The 24,149-nt window shown below is 35.7% G+C and overlaps 1 protein-coding gene across 2 annotated transcripts in view; it reads left to right on the forward strand.

Annotated features, from left to right (window-relative positions):
* Positions 1-24,149, forward strand: part of Atg13 (Autophagy-related 13) — a 124,075-nt gene that overhangs the window by 82,368 nt on the left and 17,558 nt on the right. For both annotated transcript variants that reach the window (XM_090379084.1, XM_090379085.1), the window contains 2 exons: positions 657-883; positions 15,976-16,152. In XM_090379084.1, the coding sequence (XP_090235210.1) occupies positions 657-883; positions 15,976-16,152 (404 nt within the window). The remainder of the gene's footprint in view (positions 1-656; positions 884-15,975; positions 16,153-24,149) is intronic.

The raw sequence follows: 24,149 nt of genomic DNA on the forward strand, positions 1-24,149 counted from the left end.
GAATGTTGTTTATGAAAATCATAGAAACAGTGGTGCAAGAACCAATCGCAACCCTCTTGTCTTTTTCATCAGCAACATCAGTTGTGTTATCTAAGACTTTCCCACACCCAGTGCACAAGAGTCCGATTCAATTTGTTTTCTTCTTTATATTCACATACATGAAAAACTCCTTGTCCCCATTCTTTGCTCTCTTAGCCAGTACTTTCTCATGCTCATTCTTGGCCTCCCAAATCTCATCGGTGGTAACAACAATACACAGATTAATTTAAGAAACGTGTTCATGTAAAACCGTGAATTGTGCTTTTTGTAATTTTTGTTATAATCACAAAATATTTATTTAATCTTTGTTTTGTTACATATCTTGCAGTGTACAGGCCCCAGTGTTCTCTGTTTCAGCTTGGATTATTAAAGATCATTATTATTATTGAGTTAAATTTTAAATTAACATAAATTAAGCCAGTCAAGTGGAATCAATGAAAAAAAAATAATAAAGCATAAGTAAATAAATATTTTCCTGAAAGAAAGATGTATATTGAAATAGGAAAACCAAAGATTTCATGAAATAAGACAAACATTCTTAATATTAATGTTTTATTTTATTTTTTTAAATGAAGAAGAAAAAAATCGTACATATTGATTCTGTATTTTTTTGTTAGTATCACTTATTAGGAGATGGCTACAAAGAAGATAAAGTTGGGCAGGTAGGAAGTCCAGTTGGAACTGTAACGCTGAGAATAGCTTATAGGACAAAACTGACCATTACTCCCCGTAAAACAGAGAAAGAAAGCCCTATCATGGTCAAGAGTGATTATTTTAAACCAGACATGAGTCCAAAAAGACCACAGCGTCCAATAGGTTCACATCCTCTTAACATTGACATCAAGTAAGTTCATTGAATTTAAATAAATAAATTAATACTCATCCTCAAATTTTAAATAAAATTTAAGGATGAGTTCTGTAAAGAATTGAGGTTATTCTGGTCACAATTAGTAATAAACCATAAGCTTTTTATGAAAAAAATATGTAATGAGGCTTTGTTTCTAAAAATTTTTTTATTAAAATAACTAAAAAAAAAATACTATACGTGGTACTCTGTAGAGAATTGGTAATCAGTTCAAGCATTTTGAAACTTGCATGCAAACTAAGAACTGTAGATACCCAGAAAAAATAATATATACGTTTAATACCATATCTTGTGTGTTTGGGTAGTTTAATTGATTTGTTTAATTATTGAGAAAAGCAGAAAAGCCTCTTTTGTATATATAGTATATAAGGTTTCCTCTGCTTCTGAAATGTTTCTTGAGATCTTGAAAAATGATAAGAGTATTATTGATGATCATTAAATCCTCTTCCTCCTTTTAAGCATATATTTTTACAAGAACTCATAGGTCGTGATTTGTTTAGTTAAGTAGATGACACAATGTACATTGAGTTATTAAATTAGACAGCATGTATAATCCATCGGTACATGTAGGGAAGGCTTGTGCAATTTGGCACACCATGTGATGTGAATTTACATTACTATTGTTGTTGATGCATAGTCAGTTTTTTCTGAATTGCATATTGCTGAGCCAGTTTATATGAATATCATTATAACTCTATAAATCTGAGAGGACTGTTTATTACTTGTATCTGTAATGCTTAATCTTGAGAATATGAAAAAAATAGTAAAGATGGAAATCACTCTGTCACTGGAATGCTGGGTAAGCAGAATTTCCTACACCAATGTTACATCTCATCAGGGGACCCATAGCCTTACTGAATTCACTGAGGGAAGGGAATGATTGCATTTCAGTAAACCCTAAACATTGTAGTTGAGCTGAATTGAGAGAAAGTGGCCTGTGCAAACAGAATTGAACAATATCTACAATTCCTTTTGTTCAATGAGGCCTTATGGTTCCTGATGGTGGGCAAAATTCAATTCACATTTAATTTTTGATATTGAAAGTTTTGTTTTGCACTATTTTGCACTTATTCAAATATGCAAGTATCAATACATAAGTAATGCCTCTTGGGCAACAAAATTTTTTGTAATTGACTTTACATTATGAAATTGTATACAAGGTGCTACCCAAATGTTCCCAAAATTTGAATGTTGTGTGGGAACTGTCTAGTACAGACTTGTGGCACTAGGTAACACTGCATGCATCCTTTGTGAATCAGTATGCCACACTGCATCAGGCTGGATAGAGTCATTGAATATTTATGTTCAGTTCTGTGGTGGTGTATTTCGTGTAGTTTGGGACTGTTTCGATGACTTATATGAGAGAGCAACATGCTTGCATCAAGTTTTGTTTCCTTCTTAACTATACAGCAGCAGAAACCCATAAGAAGTTGAAAAGAGCTTTTGGTGACAATGCTTTAGGCCAGACGTAGACCTACTACTGATTTAACCATTTTAAAAATTGTCGAATGTCGGTTGATGATGATAATCGCTCTAGGCGTCTATCATTGAGCACCACTCTGGAAAATGTCGCAGAAGTTCGGGCTCCGATCCATGAAGATCACAGGCTGACCATCCACGACATTTGTGGCATTGTAGGATGTACGGCATGTGTCAGCAGGTTTTGTCAGACGAGTTGAACATGAGAAGGATTGTGGCCAAGTTCATGCCACGGTTATTGAGTGAAGATCAAAAGCAGCATCGCATGGAAGTTAGCAGAGATCTTCAAGAACAGGCCAGGAGTGATCAAAACTTCCTTTCTACAGTCATCACTGGTGTGACAAGAGTTGGGTGTATGAGTATGACCCAGAAACCAAGCAACAATCATCCCAGTGGAAGAGCCCGACAAGTGAGGAGCAGTGTGAAGTCCATGCTGATCTGTTTTTTGGACATTGATGGGATTATCCATATGGAATTCATCCCTCCTGGCCAGACCGTCAACACAAAGTTCTAATGCAACTTCCTGAGGCGGTTAAGGGAATCTGTCAGGAGGAAACATCCAGAGAAGTGGCCCACACATCTCTCGCTGGGGCACAGTTTTTGGCATAAAACAACACGACAGTCATCCCCTATCCCTCTTGTTCATCAGACTTAGCCCCCTGGGACTTCTTCCTCTTCCCAAGAATGAAAATAAAGCTGGTGTCGAAGTTTGACAGCATAGAGGATATTCAAACCGAATTGCAGGCAGTGCTGAACACTATGATGAAGGACTTTCAGGAATCATTCAAATCATGGGAGAAGTGCTGGGATTAGTGTTTAAACTCTCAAGGGGACTACTTCAAAGGTGACGGTGATGAATAAGACCCAGGGTGAGTCTAATTTATTTTATAAATACATTTTGGGAACTTTTTGGTAGTACCTCATGTATTGCTAGTATAGATATTAAGACATAAACATGCTAAAATAAGTTTCTGTATTATAGTTCTGAAGTTATGAACAGTTACACTGATGTCTGTTTCTCCCAGTGGTTGATGATAGAGTTCCTTTCCAAATCAGGTGAAAACTCAACCATCTGGATTTTAAAAATTGAAGAAAGTATACCAACAAGATACCATTCATTTAAGCAATGTCCATTGTTGTTTGTTTGTTATTTGGTTTTTAGGAGCATTAGCAACTAAGGCCATATTGCTCCGGGCATATGTGGCGGTCATTCCCTGACCTTTCCGCATTCTCCGTATTTGGTGGTCACGAGCTTGAACCCCGGTCTGATCAAGAAGCGTGTGCTGCGCACTGCTGCTCCTGCCCACCTAGCTACGGAGGCACCCCCAATGTTCATAGATAGTTTGCACATTTTAAAGGAGTCACTGACATTTGTGTGTGGCACCTCCGTAGCCAGGTGGGCAGGAGCAGCAGTGCGTAGCACATGCTTCTTGATTAGACCGGGGTTCGAGCCCGTGACCACCAAATACGGAGGATGCGGAAAGGTCAGGGAACGACCACTGTATATCCCCGGAGCAATATGGCCTTAGTTGCTAATACTCCTAAAAACCAAATAACAACAACAACAACAACAACAATTGACATTTGTGATCAGTCAAGGAGTGGAAGACCAAAGTCTGTAAGCATTGAAGGAAACATTAAGATGCAATGATGCAAGCACTGGGGTGTTCAAAAAGAAGTACATTAACCATTTTAGACACATATAGGAAAATAATCTAATGTGTCTCGTGTCCAAAGCTGAAATTCTCCAACCATGAGATCTGTCCAAGACCTGTTACTGGAGCAATAACTTTCAAGGAGATTTTTAAAGGCCTGATAACAGGTTATGAGACCTGGATCTTCCATTATAACCCTTATTCTAAATGCTAGTCTATGGAATGGACATGCCCATCTGCATGTCCATTCCATGAAGAGAAACCTCAAATTGCCAGATCATCATAAAAAATGATGGCCAGAGTGTTTTGGCACAGAGAAGGCCAAAATTTTTGGTTAGTTTTTTTAGGGAAAGGTCAGAATATAAATAAGGAAAGATATAGCCGAACACTTAATAAGCTTATAAAAGAAAAAAAGAAGGCTCTAACAGGAACCAAATCATATTACATCATCATAATGCCAAGTCACACACCGTCTGTATAACTCAGATGAAAATTGCAGACCTGAGATGGAGAGTTTGCCTCATCCTGCATATAGCCTGGAATTGGCCCAGTCTGATATTTTTTTGTATATTCAGAAATATGAAGAGATACTGTTGTGAAAAATACTTTTTGATTGATGAGAAGCTGAAAAAGACCATGATAGCTAGCTTTAACAGTAGGAACCATCCTTTTAGCACTGTGTATGTGAATTGAAAAGAATAATGGTAAAAGTTTACTGATAAACGAGGTGGATACATAGAATAATGTATACATGCTTTTAAACTTTATATCTGGTGTCTTTATACTTTTATGGCAAAAGAGGCATTTACTGAGACCAACTCTTATATGTGGTTAGCAGAGCAGACAGAAGTCTCAACAGGTAATAGAAAATTTTAATTGGTGTTTCCTGTTACAGAGAGTAACAGAGAGTTACAGAGAGTTACAGAGAGTAACAGGAAACAGAGTAGCAGAAAGTAACAAGACCTGTTACTTGCACAGTTGGTAGAATTGCTGTCCACTCTATACACTGGATGGAAAAGACCTGAGTTTGATCGCTGATGATAGTGTGAAGGATCTTTATGTGCCTTTTCACAACATGGCTGAATTAGTTGGTCTCCAAGATAGCATGGTTTTTTCTCCTGAAAACAAGTTTTTCATCCAGCAAATAGTCAGCTCGACCACAGAACTCATTCTGTTTACAGACATAAATATACAGGGTGTCTCAAAAATATTGGTACAAATGTTTAGGGGAGGTAGGCAACATCTAAAGGAATGTGAATCGCATAGGAACCCATAACCGGAAACGTCACCGTAAGTCGGTACACGACACTGTTCATCAGTTCACGAGAGGGAAAATTTCTGGTTTACTCATTCAAGCAGTAGTCGCCACACGAAGAGCATGCATCGATATAAGAACTATGAGCTGACAGACATGCACCTAGTGTATGGATTAGCAGAGGGCAATGGACGAGCTGCTCAACAAATTTATGGAGAACACATCCCAGACAGATATGTACGGGACCACCATTTGTTTGCGCGTGTGCATCAAAATTTGTGCGATTATGGGTCATATAGAGGTAACAGGTGTAGTGCGGGCAGACCATGTTCGACGTGAACTCCCACCATGGAAGAAAGTGTGTTGAATGCCGTTCAGAATAATCCTACTACCAGCACATGTGCCGTTGCCTCTGCCTTAGGAGTGTCTCGTTGCAGTGTACAGTTTGTCTGGCACGATGATTCCTTACACCCCTTTCATCTCCAAAGGGTTCAGTTACTGCTCCCCCAAGATCATCCTGCACGTATGGCTTTTGCTCAATGGTTTCTCCAAGAAAGTGTTCAAGACTTGAATTTTCCAGCCTATGTTTTGGTCACGGATGAGGCTTATTTCACTCGGGAAGGCTTATTCAATCAGCACAATGCTCATGTGTGGGCTCACGACAACCCACATGGTGTGTACGCCCCCCCCCCATGCGGCACAACATCACTTCGCAATAAATGTGTGGGCAGGTATGGTCGGTGACTGCTTAGTCAGTCCATACCTGTTACCATCCCGCATGAACTCCGCTAAATAACGGATCTTTCTTGAACAAGTTCTACCAGGGTTACTTGATGGGATGCCTGCCCATTATGGAAGGTGTGTTCGTGACCATTTGAACAGGCGTTTTGGGCATGGATGGATTGGCCGTGGTGACCCGTTGCCTGGCTCCCATGCTCACCTGATTTATCGAGCCTTGATTTCTTTCTGTGGGTGCCCTCAAATCTATCGGGTATGAATTGCCTGTGGAGACGGAAATGGATATCGTGGCGAGACTCGTCTGCGCTGCTCCAGGTGTGTTCGACCGTGTCTGCCAATCCATGCTGAGTCGGTGTCTCACATGCATCGCGTCTCATGGTGGAACCTTCGAGCATCTGTTGTAACATCATGAAATGCATCCATCTTGTACTCCATTGTTAATATTATGTCAAATAAATGTTTGCCAATAATTACTGTCTTGTGTCATTTCTGCTTCTTGTGCCTCTGCTACTACTTTCCCGTGACGTTTCCAGTAATGGGTTCCTATGCGATTCACATTCCTTTAGATGTTACCTACCTCCCCTAAACGTTTGTACCAATATTTTTGAGATACCCTGTATATGGTGCGATATGGCCTGAGTTGCTGATGTGTCTACAACCCTACAACAAACAAACCATGCAAAAACCCTCAGTTGTGCAGTACTTTAGAATTAGTTTGATAAGATAATTGGAAGCCTTCCTTGACAACAGTTTATAAGGGGATAACAATTGTTAAAAATCATACATTATTTGGAAGTGACTGTTGTAACTTGCTTTTTCTCAGAAAAAAACATCGATTATAATAACCAGAAATTATATGGAATTCAGTAGATAAAAGTATATTATAATCAACATACTAAAACTCACTCTCTCTCTCTCTCTCTCTCTCTCTCTCTCTCTCTTTATATATATATATATATATTTATAATTATTGATAAAAAATAAAGAAAGAAAGTTAAAACGACAATAACTCTAACTAATATGTAAATAATATTTATGAGTCAATGCAGTTGCAAGCAATCATTCAATACACCCATAATGTCTATAATATGAAGGATAATACAAAGAACCATTAGAATAAGTAAATCAATCCAATAATAATACCACAAGGATCTAAGAAAACACAAAAAAAAAAAAAAAAAAAATATATATATATATATATATATATATATATATATATATATATATATATCGCTTTTTACCGACAATCTAGATGACTTCAACTGGGGCCAACCACCCAGAATGAAGGCAAAAAACAACAAGAAGTTCTCTGTTTCTGTGATGATCAATATATGCTAAGTAATTTAAATCTAACCAAATATAAACCAGAATAGGCCGGATGTAAATCGAATATAAATGAATCGAAAGAAGATAATAAAAGTTTAAAAAATTTAGAAATATTAGAATCAAAGGTAAGAAATATAAGTAAAATATAAATGTAAGCACATATTGATCATCGTTGACCCGACAGAGAACGTAATTTAATGATTAAAATAAGATTAAATATATAATACATACTACATACTGACCATATCTAGGACATAATGTAATAGTCATCAAAATAATATGTGGTGCCCCCTATGTGATGGATACGGTAAAAATAAATAATTAAATTAACGCATGGAGAAACATGCAGATAGTAAGAAGAAAAACTAAATGAGTAGGAATAATAGAACCTGAACTCCATAAAGGCGAAAAATAGTGGTATAGATAAGAAATAGTTTCTCCTACGTCCTCGGATTGCCCTAATAATTTCGGAGAAATAAAAGTAAAGAGTGTAGGACAGTTTAAAGACATTACAAGATATAAGTTGTGGCTCGGGTATGCCCGGGATCGCAAACCCGTTCCTATAGTAGGACCCTGAGCTGAATTTGCATGTTATCTCAGCGTGAACTTAAGTAAATTTAAATGAATTTAATTATACATATTAAAAAAAAAAAAAAAAAATGATACACTGTAATTTGCAAGCTGGTGGGTACAAGTTTTCTACGCCGTAAGACACCAAGAATGCAAAGTGTATCCTATTTACATATATACATGGCACTAAATATAATGATTATATTGAAAATTATATTAAAACAATAGGTTCAGAAAACAAATTTTTGAAATTAATTATGTTTATCGCTTTCCTGAAATGATATTTCAGGTAAGCGATAGGGAAATTATTATTGATCAACCTGCCGTACAACGCTGTTAAGCCCGCTGAACAATTTTTATTACTATTGCAGATATAAGCAATCCTTAGACATTGCGATAAAATTATATTAGCATGCACTGATTTTGATATATTAGATTTCCAGTTTGTAAGGCTGACTACGTTAAAATTAAATGCATCTCTTTTATTATATATGTTTACGTCTATATTATTATTATGGAATATTTCTATATGAAGATCCAGATAATTTGCTATAGTATCGGAATTATTAGTTTTTTCCAATACTAGTTCTACTGGATATAATTTACTGTAATCCTGGACAAAATGTGGACAATTAAAAACACATATATCATCTACGTATCTATATATAAGTAGGTTATCTTGGAATTCTCTTTCTGTATAATGTAGATAAAGGTTTGCGATTATGCTTGATGCTGGACTTCCCATAGGGGTGCCAGTCACTTGTAGGTATAACGATGTTCCGTCATATACATAATTATTAAAGATGCATAATTTTATTAGAGAATCCCAATAGGTTAAATCAACCTTTATAGCATTTTTATTTTCTAAATATAGTTTCTGGAGGACGACTTTTAAGTTATCAAGATTAATGCTCGTAAATAGACTGTTAAAGTCAAATGTTTGTATTTGATGAATATTGTTATTTTTTAGAGCATTTATAATATTTAAGTTATTTAATATAATTTTAAGTAACTTTTCTAACATTTTTCCGGGAAATTTAGCATAACTATCTCTACATGATGTTATGAATCTAAAAGCAATCGGTATTTTATGAAATTTGGGTATGCCATATATAAATGGATATTTTAGGTTATTATACTTTAACTTTAATTTTTTATGTAATGCAATTAATTTTTTGATTATTATATTAGAAGAAGATGTTATCTGTTTATATGTATGGCTAGACTGTAGTTCATTTTTTAAAATTTCTATATAATATGATTTACATATGATTGCATAATTGCAAGCAGCTTTGTCAACGGGAGTAATTACAAAATGTTCATGTATATCGTTGAGCTGCCTATTTATTAATTTGGTATTATATAAATTATCCTGTTTGAATTTCAATTGATTATATTTGCTAGATATGATATTAAGCATTGTAAATAGCCACATGTGGTATGCTTCCACCGGTATGTTATGGTTGTATGCTGATCTTATGCAGTATTTAAGTAAATCTAGATATAACAATTTTTTAAAGTTAGATTTATTAACAGGTAAATTAGGTCGAAATTTAAAACCTAGTGATCAAATATCTCTAAGTTCAGGATATGGGATTATATCTAAATTGCCGGTTATAATGTGATTATGGTTAGGATCCACGTACCTATGAAAAGAAGGTTTGTGGCAAACACATATCTCCTGTCCGATGTTAATATTGTGAAGGTTTGTAGCTATTGATTTATGGTTACACGCTTTAAGACCAAATGGTCTAGAATATCTAAATCTGATATTAATATGTAAGTTATTAATAGGCAGTAAGTCATTACGTAAATTAATAGTTTTATGTATATCTAAATCATCCATTAATTTATTTTGAAAGTATAAGATGAAGACAGAGTTTTCCGGCTGCTTGCTAACATTCAAAATATGAAATCTGAATTTGACAATGTCTGATATGATGTGCATAAGATGAGAAGATACAAAGACGTAATCATTGGTTTTTCTATTTAGTGCTTTGAGTACACTAAGTTTAATACTGAAAAGTGTGTTATGTATTTTACTAATATTTATAGGATCCGTGTCCCACATTTTGAATAAATCTATGAAGTCTCCTATATGTTCTCGGTTGCTTTTATATGTGTTGGATTTACTATATTTCCTATTGCGATTATATTTACGAAGTTTGGCAATTTGAAACATATTATAAACGCAAATATCTTTTAAATTATTTGTCATATATTTTTGATTAAATTTATTATTTAGACCGTATGGATATAGTGTTTTATATTGTAACATGCTAATATCTTCTTGCAATAATCTTTCATTTGCGTTATTAATTACGTTAAGTATTGAAATGAAAATATTACCAAAAGTATGTTTTTGGAAATGTCTGAATTCAATATCATGTTCCAGATTACCTGTTTTCTTGCTGGATTTGTTATTATAAGTTTAAATATCGGAACGATGAAGGTTCATTCTAATATTTAGATTATTGCTAGTTTGACCAATATATTTAACATTGCAAGTACGACATGTGATCATATATACGACGTTATTCATTTTACAGAATATATGTGAATTCGTATTAATTGTAGCATGATTAGTATGCATATAGGGGCAAGTAAGACATAATTTGTTGTTACAAGGTTGAAATTTAAGAGATGGTGATCGGATATTAGTGCCAGAAGCATTATATGCTAAACTGCTCTGTAAAGTGTGTGATATTTGTGTATGTGTCGATGTATTAACATGGTTAGGATTACTATCCAGGGCAACAATAGTATCCTCGGTCAGTATAAATGCTCTAAAAAATAACAATATTCATCAAATACAAACATTTGACTTTAACAGTCTATTTACGAGCATTAATCTTGATAACTTAAAAGTCGTCCTCCAGAAACTATATTTAGAAAATAAAAATGCTATAAAGGTTGATTTAACCTATTGGGATTCTCTAATAAAATTATGCATCTTTAATAATTATGTATATGACGGAACATCGTTATACCTACAAGTGACTGGCACCCCTATGGGAAGTCCAGCATCAAGCATAATCGCAAACCTTTATCTACATTATACAGAAAGAGAATTCCAAGATAACCTACTTATATATAGATACGTAGATGATATATGTGTTTTTAATTGTCCACATTTTGTCCAGGATTACAGTAAATTATATCCAGTAGAACTAGTATTGGAAAAAACTAATAATTCCGATACTATAGCAAATTATCTGGATCTTCATATAGAAATATTCCATAATAATAATATAGACGTAAACATATATAATAAAAGAGATGCATTTAATTTTAACGTAGTCAGCCTTACAAACTGGAAATCTAATATATAAAAATCAGTGCATGCTAATATAATTTTATCGCAATGTCTAAGGATTGCTTATATCTGCAATAGTAATAAAAATTGTTCAGCGGGCTTAACAGCGTTGTACGGCAGGTTGATCAATAATAATTTCCCTATCGCTTACCTGAAATATCATTTCAGGAAAGCGATAAACATAATTAATTTCAAAAATTTGTTTTCTGAACCTATTGTTTTAATATAATTTTCGATATAATCGTTATATTTAGTGCCATGTATATATGTAAATAGGATACACTTTGCATTCTTGGTGTCTTACGGCGTAGAAAACTTGTACCCACCGGCTTGCAAATTACAGTGTATCATTTTTTTTTTTTTTTTTTTTTTAATATGTATAATTAAATTCATTTAAATTTACTTAAGTTCACGCTGAGATAACATGCAAATTCAGCTCAGGGTCCTACTATAGGAACGGGTTTGCGATCCCGGGCATACCCGAGCCACAACTTATATCTTGTAATGTCTTTAAACTGTCCTACACTCTTTACTTTTATTTCTCTGAAATTATTAGGGCAATCCGAGGACGTAGGAGAAACTATTTCTTATCTATACCACTATTTTTCGCCTTTATGGAGTTCAGGTTCTATTATTCCTACTCCTTTAGTTTTTCTTCTTACTATCTGCATGTTTCTCCATGCGTTAATTTAATTATTTATTTTTACCGTATCCATCACATAGGGGGCACCACATATTATTTTGACGACTATTACATTATGTCCTAGATACGGTCAATATGTAGTATGTATTATATATTTAATCTTATTTTAATCCAATTATTTTGATCCAATATTCCTTACATTTCGAGGGTACAGCTCTAAAACAGTGTTCGCAGGCCGGCCGCTAGTTAGTACACCGGACTGAACCTATTGGTAACTCTCTAGGAAGCTTCTGGATCAGCTAGTGTATAATCTTGCTACCTCTACTCTGCCAGATAGTGACTGGAGGGAGTCCGAGTAGTGTGTATGCGAGGAGCATTGTCGAAGCCACGTTATGTCAAGGATCTAGGTATATTCTTACCACATGTACGCCATATCCAAAAATTTCATTACTTCATACAGCATGTCCCACCCACTTTTTCTTACTATTGAATACACCATGAATTGTCAAAATAATAGAGCAAGCTTATCTGCGAAAAGATCTAAACCTCCCAAGGACTTCCTAATTCATTTCACAAATATACGTGGTCTCAATTCTAATCTCAACGATGTCCATTTTCACTTGCAGTCTTCCAAACCCCATGTACTTTTTCTGACTGAATCTCATCAGTTGATTCAACTACTGCTCATCTCAGATGTCCAAATTATTTGCTTTATGATTCCTTTCGCCTCAAAGGTGGTACTTGTGCATATGTCCGTTCTGATATTCCCTGTCAGAGACTTGGCAATTTGGAATCTCCTCTCTTTGATCTTCTCTGGCTTAAAATCTCTCTACCTCATTGTGTAAAATTCATCTGTTGTCTCTACCGTTCTCCCAACTCCACTAATCACTTGGAGCTCTTTGACTTCCTCTCTTTGCAACTTGACTTTCTCCAGTCCAACTTTCCTAACAGTGAGGTAATTTTCCTTGGTGATTTTAACGTTCACAACTCCAGCTGGCTTCCGTTTTCTAGTCACACCGACCCAGCAGGTCGAGATGCTGAGGCTTTTGCAATTACTAATGACCTAGCACAGATTGTTCATTTACCTACAAGAATACCGGACAATCCTAATCATACAGCCAATACGCTTGATCTTTTTCTCACAAACAACCCTTCTAAGTACAAGGTTGAAGTGAGAGGTCCTTTAGGCACTTCAGACCACAACTTGGTGATTGCCTCTTCTCCAATGGAACCTTTATCTCTTGGCTATTCCCAACCTCGTATTGTTTGGCATTACAAGAATGCAAAATGGGATGACCTGCGAGACTTCTTTTCTTCTTTTCCTTGGTCTGATTACTGTTTCAAAACTTCTGATGTCAACGTTTGCTCAGATCGTGTCAGTGAAATTATTCTTGCAGGAATGGAATCTTTATCCCACACTCCACTTTAAAATCTCGTCCTTTATCTAAACCTTGGTTTTCCAATAAATGTGCTAAGGCTGTCCAAGAGAAGAACGTTGCATATTGTAATTGGCTTGTTTCCAATTCTTCAGTTTCATTTTCTGCCTACACCAAAGCTCGCAACAATTGTAAAGCAGTTATTAATCAGTCCAAACTAGAGTTTGAACAGGCTAAGAGTAGGAAACTTGCTTCTTGCCCTAATGGTAGCCGAGCATTCTGGTCTCTTGCCAAAGCTATTGGCCGCAACTTTTGCTCATCTCTGCTCCCACCTCTGTCCAAACCAGATGGTTCTGTTGTCACTTCAGCCAAGGATAAAGCTGACCTGCTAGCATCCCATTTTTCTTTGAGCTCATGTATTAATGATCTTGGTAAAACACCTCCCGCCATTCCTAACACGCTCCATTCAATGCCTCCTGTGGTCTTCCGTCAAAAGGATATCAGAAGGATTTTGATGAACCTTGATGCTAAGAAAGCTCCAGGTCCGGATGGTATTTCTCCACTTGTTCTCAAAACCTGTGCTCCTGAACTTACTCCTATTCTTTGCCGCCTTTTTTCACTTTCTTATTCCAAAGGTGTTTTTCCTTCTGCTTGGAAATTTGCTCATATCCAGCCAGTTCCTAAAAAGGGTGACAAATCCCTCCCGTCCAATTATCGTCCCATTGCAATTACTTCTACTCTTTCTAAAGTAATGGAGAAATCAATTAACCGCCAACTCTTAAACTACCTACAAACCTTCCGTCTGATCAACGATCGCCAGTATGGATTCCGTCAGTGTCGATCCACTGGTGATATTCTGGCTTATGTTACCCATTTATGGACTAATTCAATGGAAAGGTTTGGTGAAACACAAGTAGTTGCTCTTGACATCTCAAAGGCTTTTGATCGTGTTTGGCATAAAGGTCTTCTAAACAAGCTTCCATCTTATGGTTTGCCAACTGTTTTTAGTAATTGGTTATCCAGTTTTCTCTCTGATCGCTCACTGAGGGTGATGGTAGATGGCTCTCTGTCTTCTAACTTCTCCACTAATGCCGGTGTCCCCCAAGGTTCAGTTCTTTCCCCCACTCTTTTCCTCTTGTATATCAATGACCTTCTTCCATTTACTGGAAATCCTATCCATAGTTTTGCCGATGATAGCACATTGCATTCAACTTTCCATTTTGAGAAACCTTGTCCAGCTCAATCAGCTTCAAGTTCTCGAAAATCTGCTGCCAATTCCCTAAATGCCAATCTTCAGGTAATTCTCCAGTGGGGCAAAGACAACTTAGTTGATTTCAACCCTTCTAAAACTCAATCTTGTCTTATATCTCGCAAAAAGGATTCTTCTGCTCCTATGCTTATCTTTAGTGACACTCCGATTTCTAGGCAAAATGATATATCTCTTTTGGGGATTACCCTGACTTCTAATCTCTCTTGGCACAAGCACATTACAAATATTGCTTCCTCTGCATCTAAAAAACGTGGTTTTCTCTTTCGCTCTCGGCGTTACTTTTCTTCCAAACAGCTGCTCACTCTGTATAAATCGCAAATCCGCCCTGCCATGGAATATTGTTCCCACATCTGGGGTGGTGCCCCCAAAACCTCTCTCAGGCTTCTTGATTCCATTCAGAAGAGGGCAGTTAGGTTAATTAATGATTCATCTCTAACAGAGTCTCTCCATTCGCTTTCTCATAGACGCACTGTTTCTGCTGCATGCCTCTTCTACAGATACTTCCATGGGCACTGTTCTTCTGAATTGGCTTCTATAATTCCCGCTCTCTCTTTTAAAACAGTCCAAACACGTGCCGCCACCAGCCAACATCCATTTACTGTACAACTTCAAACCCACAGAACCAACTTTTCATCTTCCTCATTTATTCATTCAACTGCCGTTTTCTGGAACAACCTTCCTTCATACGTATTTCCTGAAAATTACAATCTACAGAAGTTCAAGTCCAATATCAACAAATATCTTCTTTCGTCTTCTCAACCTCCAACCCAAGCACGGTACTAAGTACTATAGGTTATAATACCTCTCGTGTTTCGGGTTCTCATAAAAAAAAAAAAAAAAAATCATTAAATTACGTTCTCTGTCGGGTCAACGATGATTAATATATGCTTACATTTATATTTTACTTATATTTCTTACCTTTAATTCTAATATTTCTAAATTTTTTTAACTTTTATTATCTTCTTTCGATTTATTTATATTCGATTTACATCCGGCCTATTCTGGTTTATATTTGGTTAGATTTAAATTACTTAGCATATATTGATCATCACAGAAACAGAGAACTTCTTGTCGTTTTTTGCCTTCATTCTGGGTGGTTGGCCCCAATTGAAGTCATCTAGATTGTCGGTAAAAAGCGATAATATATATATATATATATATATATTTTTTTTTTTTTTTTTTGCGTTTTCTTAGATCCCTGATGGTATTATTATTGGTTTGATTTACTTATTCTAATGGTTCTTTATATTATCCTTAATATTATATATATATTATATATATATATATATATTGAGAGAGAGAGAGAGAGAGAGAGAGAGAGAGAGAGAGAGAGAGAGAGAGAGAGAGAGAGATGAGTTTATATATATATATATATATATATATAAACTCATTTTTTTCATATATCTGAGAAAAAATGGCTACTTGCTTTATTAATTTTTACAGTCCATTAGAAGTGATTCCACCCTTCAATGATCTTCATCTAACTAATGGTGATGTCTCTAGTCCTGTAAAAAGTAGTCCCCATCGCCATTGTCCTCATGTATGTCCACTAAATGATGTAGATAATGGAGAGCAAAAATCATGGCATAGTGAACAAAGTGGAGAAGTTAGAAGAAATAGGTAAAAATATATACATATTGGTATATTTTAGATATTTAATGTTGCTATTTAACCAGCTTATCAATAATCAATAGTTTGCATTTGGGGGTTAATTAAATTGGATGCCCATTGTGTTGTTGGGCATCCAGACATGGATTAACTCCACTTTTTTTATGTATTGTATTCATTCAAAATCTCATTTAACAGAAATATTATTAAAGATAGAAATATACACATTTGTTTTAGCCTGTACAGATTTATTAATAGAATAATTTATTATTACATAGGGTGTCTCCGTAGCCAGGTGGGCAGGAGCAGCAGTGCGTAGCACGCGCTTCTTCTTAATTAGACCGGGGTTCGAGCCCGTGACCACCAAATATGGAGGAAACGGAAAGGTCAGGGAATGACCATCGCGTATCCCCGGAGCAATATGGCCTTAGTTGCTAATGCTCCTAAAAACCAAATAACAACAGCAAAAACAATATTATTACTAATTCCTTTAAAATAACCATGCTTATCCATGCCTTATCCAACACTTTTCCATGCCTACAACAACCTGAAAATTCCATTTGCAGAGCAATTTTATCAGTATCTACAAGGGACCACCCTATGACATTAAAGTGTTCTCTGTTTCTAAGACGCTGGAAAGTGAGTTATAAATTTTGGAGAACAGTTCAAAATTCAAAACTCTTGCAAGGGCAGTATAATAGATGCTCCAGTGGTTCCCATTTTCTATCAGTTCAGAAATTCTTTGAACCATGGCATCATCCTCATCATGCAAAATAATGGGTGTGTTTTATATATAAAAACTGTAACAAATGTCTCTATTTGACATGATTTAAGTCACAAATGGTGCAGAAAGAACAAGTAGTGGAGCAGTACCCTGCTCCATATAACATAATGCTGATTACTGTCTATCATCCTCACTGTAATAAACAACAATCAGCATCACCTTCTTGTTATTTTGTTCTTTCTAAAATATTTTTCAGCCAAAGAGAGTCACTGTGATTTTGATTTGTTTCTGTACCTCTTTCAGATTGATCTCTTGTAGATATTAATAAAACTGAACTTTGTAGATGTAGTTTTCTGTTACCGCAGACACTGAAAAGCAGTTACACAGATAGGTAGTGATTATACTGAAGCGATGTAATCAATAACAAGGGGCAGAAGAGTAGCACCTGTCCCTTAGTTATCCACTGATAAATTGCCAAAAAAAAAAAAAAATTGACAGTATTAGAATATTAAGAACATATTCAATATTTTCATAAGTGATCCCCTCACTGTATGCAATTAACCCAACGTTCCTGTTGCTTCTGTAAGCATTACCAGAAATCTTCAACTGTGACGGGTTGAGTTCTGTTGTTGCATTCTTTTGGATGGAAAGTCATCAAATTTTCATCCTTTCAGCTCCATTTTGAGTTTGGGGAAGTAAAAAAATCCTATGGTGTATGGTCAGCTGAATAGAATGGGTTACAACAAAATTTTTGAGGGGAGCTAAAAATTCTTTAATGGCGAGTGCTATGTGTGTAGTTGGAGAAACCATCCATCCTTTTGAAACATCTGGTGGCATTTTCTCTTAACTCTTATCCTTAATTGGATCAGAGTCCTCCATAGCCGAGTGCTCAAGAGCGGGAGTGCAGTAGCACACGCTCTTTGAGTAGATCGGGGTTCAAGCCCCTGACTGCTGAATATGGTCGATCTGCCAACCCGCACTGGACCAGCGTGGCAGATTATGATCCATTTCCCTCAGCATGAATTGTTGAGGAGGCTTCCATCCTGCAGTGGGTTGATAATGGCTGCACTTGATCTTTTTTACCTCTGTATAATAGGCCTGATTTATCATCTGGTAATTCTGAACAAATTTGTAATGATACCCTGAATGTTTGAAAAAAAAAAAAAACCATTGTTTTCTTATTTGACTGGACCTGTTGTGCTTTTTATTTTATTTATTTTTTTTATTTTTATTTTTTTTTATTTTTATTTATTTATTTTTTATTTATTTTTTTAATTTTTTTTTTTAATTTTTATTTTATTTTATTTTATTTTTTTTGGTCAGGGCAAATTTGGTGACTTCCACTAGGTGACTGGAATTTCATTTCAGGGTCATTGCCATATACACTCATATTTTAGCATCATGCCGCCTTTCTCTTCAGTAACTCACATAATTCTCAAAAATGAACTTTTTGGTCAAAATCACCTGACATGAGGCACCTCCAATGGCCAGGTGGGCAGGAGCAGCAGTGTGTAGCACACGCTTCTTGATTAGACCGGAGTTTGAGCCCACGACCACCAAATATGGAGGATGCAAAAAGGTCAGGGAATGACCACCGCATATCCCCAGAGCAATATGGCCTTAATTGCTAATGCTCCTAAAAACCAAATAACAAACAAACAAACACCTGACATGATCCAAAGGAAATTCCCAGTTCATCAGCAATTTCTAAGTCTCAGAACAAATTTTTAAATCTCCTTGAACAACCATTTCATCATTACTTGAAGTTGAAGGTGAACCTGAATTTCCCATTCTCAGCCATTTTGAGTTTCCAATGTTAATCCACTGTTAAATGACAGTCTTGCTTAAGCATTCATCTCAAATGCAGTTCCATAACATTTGGAAGATTTCATTTCCATTTTTCCCATTCTTCTTACGAAGATCTCTTGCTCATCATCATGGTCCTCTCCTTCCATGGCTTATAAGACTTTAAAAATAGTCTTAGAAATTTTTGATTGACATTGCATGTGTTAATTATGCCAAAGTGTTGTGCTGAAGGTGTCAAATTCATAATAGTTACAATATTAACTGGTCAATAGAAGGAATGTGATTGTTTTCAATTTGATTGAATTAGATCAAAGTACTTGGAAAAAATCAGCTTAAGTGTAAATTTATGAGCTTATGAAAATAATAATCAGAGAAAAATTAGGAGACGCTATCATAATAAATTACTTTAAATCAATCAAAAGGAAAGGACAGATGAATGATTTTCTTTAAAGACTCTTATCAGATTTAATGAAACAATAATAATTAACAAGAAGCAGGTGAAAATGCCCAAAATGCATTAATTGGACGGTTCTCTCTCCCCTTTTTTTTTCTTCAACTTGAATGAACTTGTTTTTACATCCTGTACAATGAAGTAGTTCACTCATATCGGTTATAGTTCCTGGAGCTGCCAAGGAAGTATCTATGGTGGCTTCTCTGTTGGACATATGAGTAACACCAGTTATTCATATGCCCAGTGTGTGTGTGTGTGTGTGTGTGTGTGTGTGTGTGTGTGTGTGTGTGTGTGTGTGTGTGTGTGTGTGTGTGTGTGTGTCCATTGGGGTATTGATGATTAGCCCAAGGAGCTGGTGGTCATGTTCTCTTGGTGGAGGAATCTTTTCTTAAGATACTCTGTTATTCTGCACTCTTTTCGAATGTATTGAGCAGATGCTAGTAAAATTAGGTTTCTTGTTGGTAGTTTTTGCTGTATAGAATTTAACTGTGGGTTTCCAGTCTATTCTTAATCAAGACTGAATTTTTGCAAGGAATTTGAAAGTTTGTAAAGATTGAAAAACTGTGTTCATTAATGCTTTTAAATATAAATTTTTATTATTTTTACTTTGTAGCTGAACATCAGAGCAGGATTATCATCAAAAATATCAAAATCAAATCAAAAAATCATAAAAAAAAAAAAAAAGTTGCCATTACTTATTTCTTAATTGCATTAATTCAATCTGTGTTTATATATGTATTATTTGATTCATGTTAATCAACTTCTAGATGTCAATTCCATAGAATTCCTTCAAATTTGGCTTATGTAAGCCACACTGTTTCAAATCTTATGCAAAATATGTCTCCTATGCCAATTTTAAAACCCTGTCATGTATAAAAACTGTTAACATTATTTGTAAACACTGCTGATAGACTATAGTGCATCTCTGAGCATTTACAGAATCAATACATAGACAGATGTAATTTTGTTGCTACTGTTTTGAAAGAACCATCAAAGTTCCTCAGAAGCGTGATAGTAAAATTTAACTTTTACTATTGATTTTTTTTTTTTTTTTTTGACACAATCTAAAAGACTGATGGATCCAATATCTTTCTATTTCAGAAGATTTAGGAGAAGTCCGGTTGGCCTGCCTCTCCAAAATCCACACATGCACACCTCGATGGTAAGCCGTGTTACGTCACTTAGGTGGCAATGAACATTTAGGGTGGTTCTCTTCAAGATGCCTGGTCAGCGTTAAGAGGAAAAGACCAAACCCTCCAACACATGATAGCATGACAAAACAAATGCCGCTCAGTGCCCAGCAACTTTCACTTCCCCTCTTATGGCAGCGAGAGGATAAGAGTTGGAAGCAGAGGGTGCTAAGAATCTCTGGGTACAACCAGGCTGCCATGCACGGAAACTGAACTTGGCCTGTTACAATGTAAGATCCTCATCGGTGAAGATAGGATATTAGAGCTGGAAAAGGAATTAGAAAATGTAAATTGGAATATCATCGGTTTGGCTGAAACAAGAAGTAGAAATGTATCACTTATAAGTTTATCAAGTGGAAATCTGCTGTACACCAATGGAAGCAGTGAAAAGAGTGAGGGTGGAGTTGGCTTTCTGCTCCATAAAGATATAAAAAACAACATTGAATTTAAAAAGAATGATGTCACCAAGGGTGTCAAGACTACTACTACTCAGGATTTCTAAGTGGTACTAGCTAAAGGTTATAATGAGTTATGCACAACATCAAGCCATGATGATGAAGAGGTTGAAGAAATGTATACCAAAATTGAGAATCTTCTAGATCAGCAGAAACCCACTACATCATCATTATGGGGGACTTCAATGTTGGAAAGAGACAAAGAGACAAAACAGTGCACAACGGGAAACTACAGGACATTTTGGAAATGGTGAAAGACTTGTGGAATTTGCAGAATCTCGAGGATTGTCAGTAATGAACACTTTTTTAAAGAAAAGGGTGAATAGAAAGTGGACATGGAAGAGTCCAAATGGATTAACAACTAATGCAGTTGACTTCATCCTAGCTAACAGAAGATATATCGTGAATGATGTTACTGTCCTGAACAAGGTAAATGTTGGAAGTGATCACAGAATGGTAAGATGCACACTAGATATAGATGTAAGAAAAGAAAGGAACAAAACTCGTTCAAGTAAATAATACGAAGGTCTTTGAGAATAACAGAAGAGGAGAAAAAGCAGTGTGTACTGGAACTTAAGAACAAGGTTGAGCTTCTGCAGACTGTTCAGGACCAAGATATCGACGAGGAATACTACAACTTTTTGAAAGTGATAAAGCCCAGGAAATCTATAGGTAAAAAGAAATCCAAAGATGAAAAAAATTAATCAAGAAACACTTGTCATGATGAATCGAAGATGACAAATGAAGAGAAAGATAAACACTGACAAGAATAAAATTAAGTGTACTGAGTTATGCAAAGCCATTAGAAAGAGACTGAGAGAGGACATAAGAACACAAGAAAAGTAGAACAAGCATCGGGGGAAAACAAAGGACTTAAGTCAGCAGCCATGAGCATTAATACAGACAGACAGATGATACTGAAACTACTGAAGAATAGCAATAGTGTACTTATAAATAGCAGAGAAGATATAATTCAAATAGCCGAAGACTACTATAGAGAATTATACAAGGAGCGAAGGAATGATGCCATCAGTGGGGAAGATGTAACACATACGACATTACCCGATATCTTTTATAATGAGGTAGAACATGTGTTGAAGAAAATGAAGAATCAGAAAGCCCCGGGGGAAGATGAAGTTACTGTAGAGTTGTTAAAATTGTGAGAAACAGACATGACACAGAAACTGACAAGACTCTTCACAAAATGCATTAGAAAAGGCATGATGCCTAAGGAGTGGAATAATGCAATCATAATTTTGCTGAATAAGAAAGGAGATAAATTGGAAATTAGAAATTATAGACCAATTAGCTTGTTATCCCACGTCTACAAGTTGTTCACAAGGGTCATTACTAATAGATAAGAAAGAATACTTGATGGGAATCAACCGAAAGAGCAAGCTGGCTTTAGGACAGAATTCTCAACTATGGATCACCTTCAAGTAATATCACAGCTAATGGAGAAAGCAAATGAATATAAAACACCATTATGCCTGGCATTTGTGGATTATGAAAAGGCATTTGACTCCATACAGCATAAGACAAATTTCGGGCACTGGAAAGACAAGGCATAGATGCCCCATATATTATGATTTTGAAAAAAATATGAGAATGCTACCTCCTTTATTAGACTAGACAAAGACAGTAGCAAATTTAAAATTGAGAACGGAATTCGACAAGGAGACACAATATCTCCAAAGCTGTTTACTGCTGCCCTTGAGGAAGCTTTCAGAAGATTAGACTGGTCTCAGAAAGGAGTCAATGTGAACGGAGAGTACCTAAACCATTTACGATTTGCAGATGACATTGTGGTCATAAGCCACGATCCCAAAGAATTAGAAGAAAATCTTAATCAATTATGCAGAATTAGTAAGGATTTTGGACTAAAAATGAATATGGCTAAAACAAAGTAATGATGAACAAGTATGCCACAGAAAGGGATATAATCATTGAAAGAGCAGTAATTAAAAAGGTGGATTCAAGTCATTAGCTGTAATAATGATAAATGGCTGGAATTCAAGAGAAGAATAAATTTTGGATGGATAGCATTCAGGAAATATATTCACATACTGAGGAGCATTATCAGAAATGTAAAATAATGGACCAATGTATACTCCCCACCATGACATGGAAGTGAAACTTGGGCACTCACCAAAAGAATGGAAAAGAAGCTGAGAACTACACAGCAAAGAATGGAACAAAATATAATAGGAATTGGACTGCTAGATGAGAAGAGAAACGCATAGAATTAGGCAGCAAACTCAAGTAAAGGACATTCTTATCAAAACTAAAGAACTAAAATGGTCTTGGCCAAGACATAGCTTGAAGACATGATGACAGATGGATTAAAAAAATAACATAATGGTACCCAAAAGGAGCTAGAAGAAAACCTTGAAGACAACGACGGATATGGACAGATGAAATTCATTAGTTTGTGGGTAGTAAATGGATGGCCATTGCACAAAACAAAAGGAGCTGGAAAGTTACTGGCGAGGCCTTTGTCCTGCAGTGGATTGAAAATGGTTGGTGGTGATGATCATAATTTTAATGCTTGTTTTTTTGTAAGTAGTATTAATAACTCAGGAAGAATTTAGCACACAATCTGTGTGTAAACAGACAACACGTACACAACACTCCTGTGTTGTGAGTGTTTATTGTTAAAAAAGAACATTAAGAGAAAATTAATTAGCCACAAATACATGATGATTAATTTTCTCGTGGTGAAAATAACCCAAAAAAAGACACTGGCTTGTTTAAAAGCATGATTAAAGAAAGGCTAGGTTAGTGTAATGTAAGTGGGTTTTTGTTAAGAGAATTGGTTTGTGAATAGTTACTTTGAATTTGCTTAACTACTGACTACACTTTGTAGTCCATTTCATATAAGTCGGCACGGTTCACTATAGTCAGCTTCACCCAGATCATGTTAAAATGCATTAATTAGGGATTGTTAATTTGAAAGAGAAGCATGCAGTGGCCATTCCAGTGAAATCCAGATCTGTATTAAAAGTCTTCCCTTTTGTCAATTTCTAAAAGTTGACAGGTATGGAGTTATGGAAGGGGGAAGGGTGAGAATCTTCCAAGCAATATCCAAGAATACTCATCTGCTGATCTATTATTGTTTGGATTAAAAGATTTAATAAGAGCTATTAGAGAAAGTGATTATGATGTCTTCTAAGTTTTTATCTGATTGTTATAAGCATATAAATTGACATTTACATGTAAATTGGCTCTCCTGGGTATTTTAATCTATTTTAATCCAGTTTAATGTAATTATATCGCTTCTGTTGATTGGTTAGTATTGTAATGTTATGATTTTGCTATTCAGCCTAAGGCTTAGACATGATTGCATCCACATAGAACCCCCCCCAACCATGACTGGCAGTCTG

This window comes from Mastigoproctus giganteus, chromosome 8 (assembly GCF_048544385.1).
Source record: "Mastigoproctus giganteus isolate SK-2022 chromosome 8, ASM4854438v1, whole genome shotgun sequence".
NCBI lineage: Eukaryota > Metazoa > Arthropoda > Arachnida > Uropygi > Thelyphonidae > Mastigoproctus > Mastigoproctus giganteus.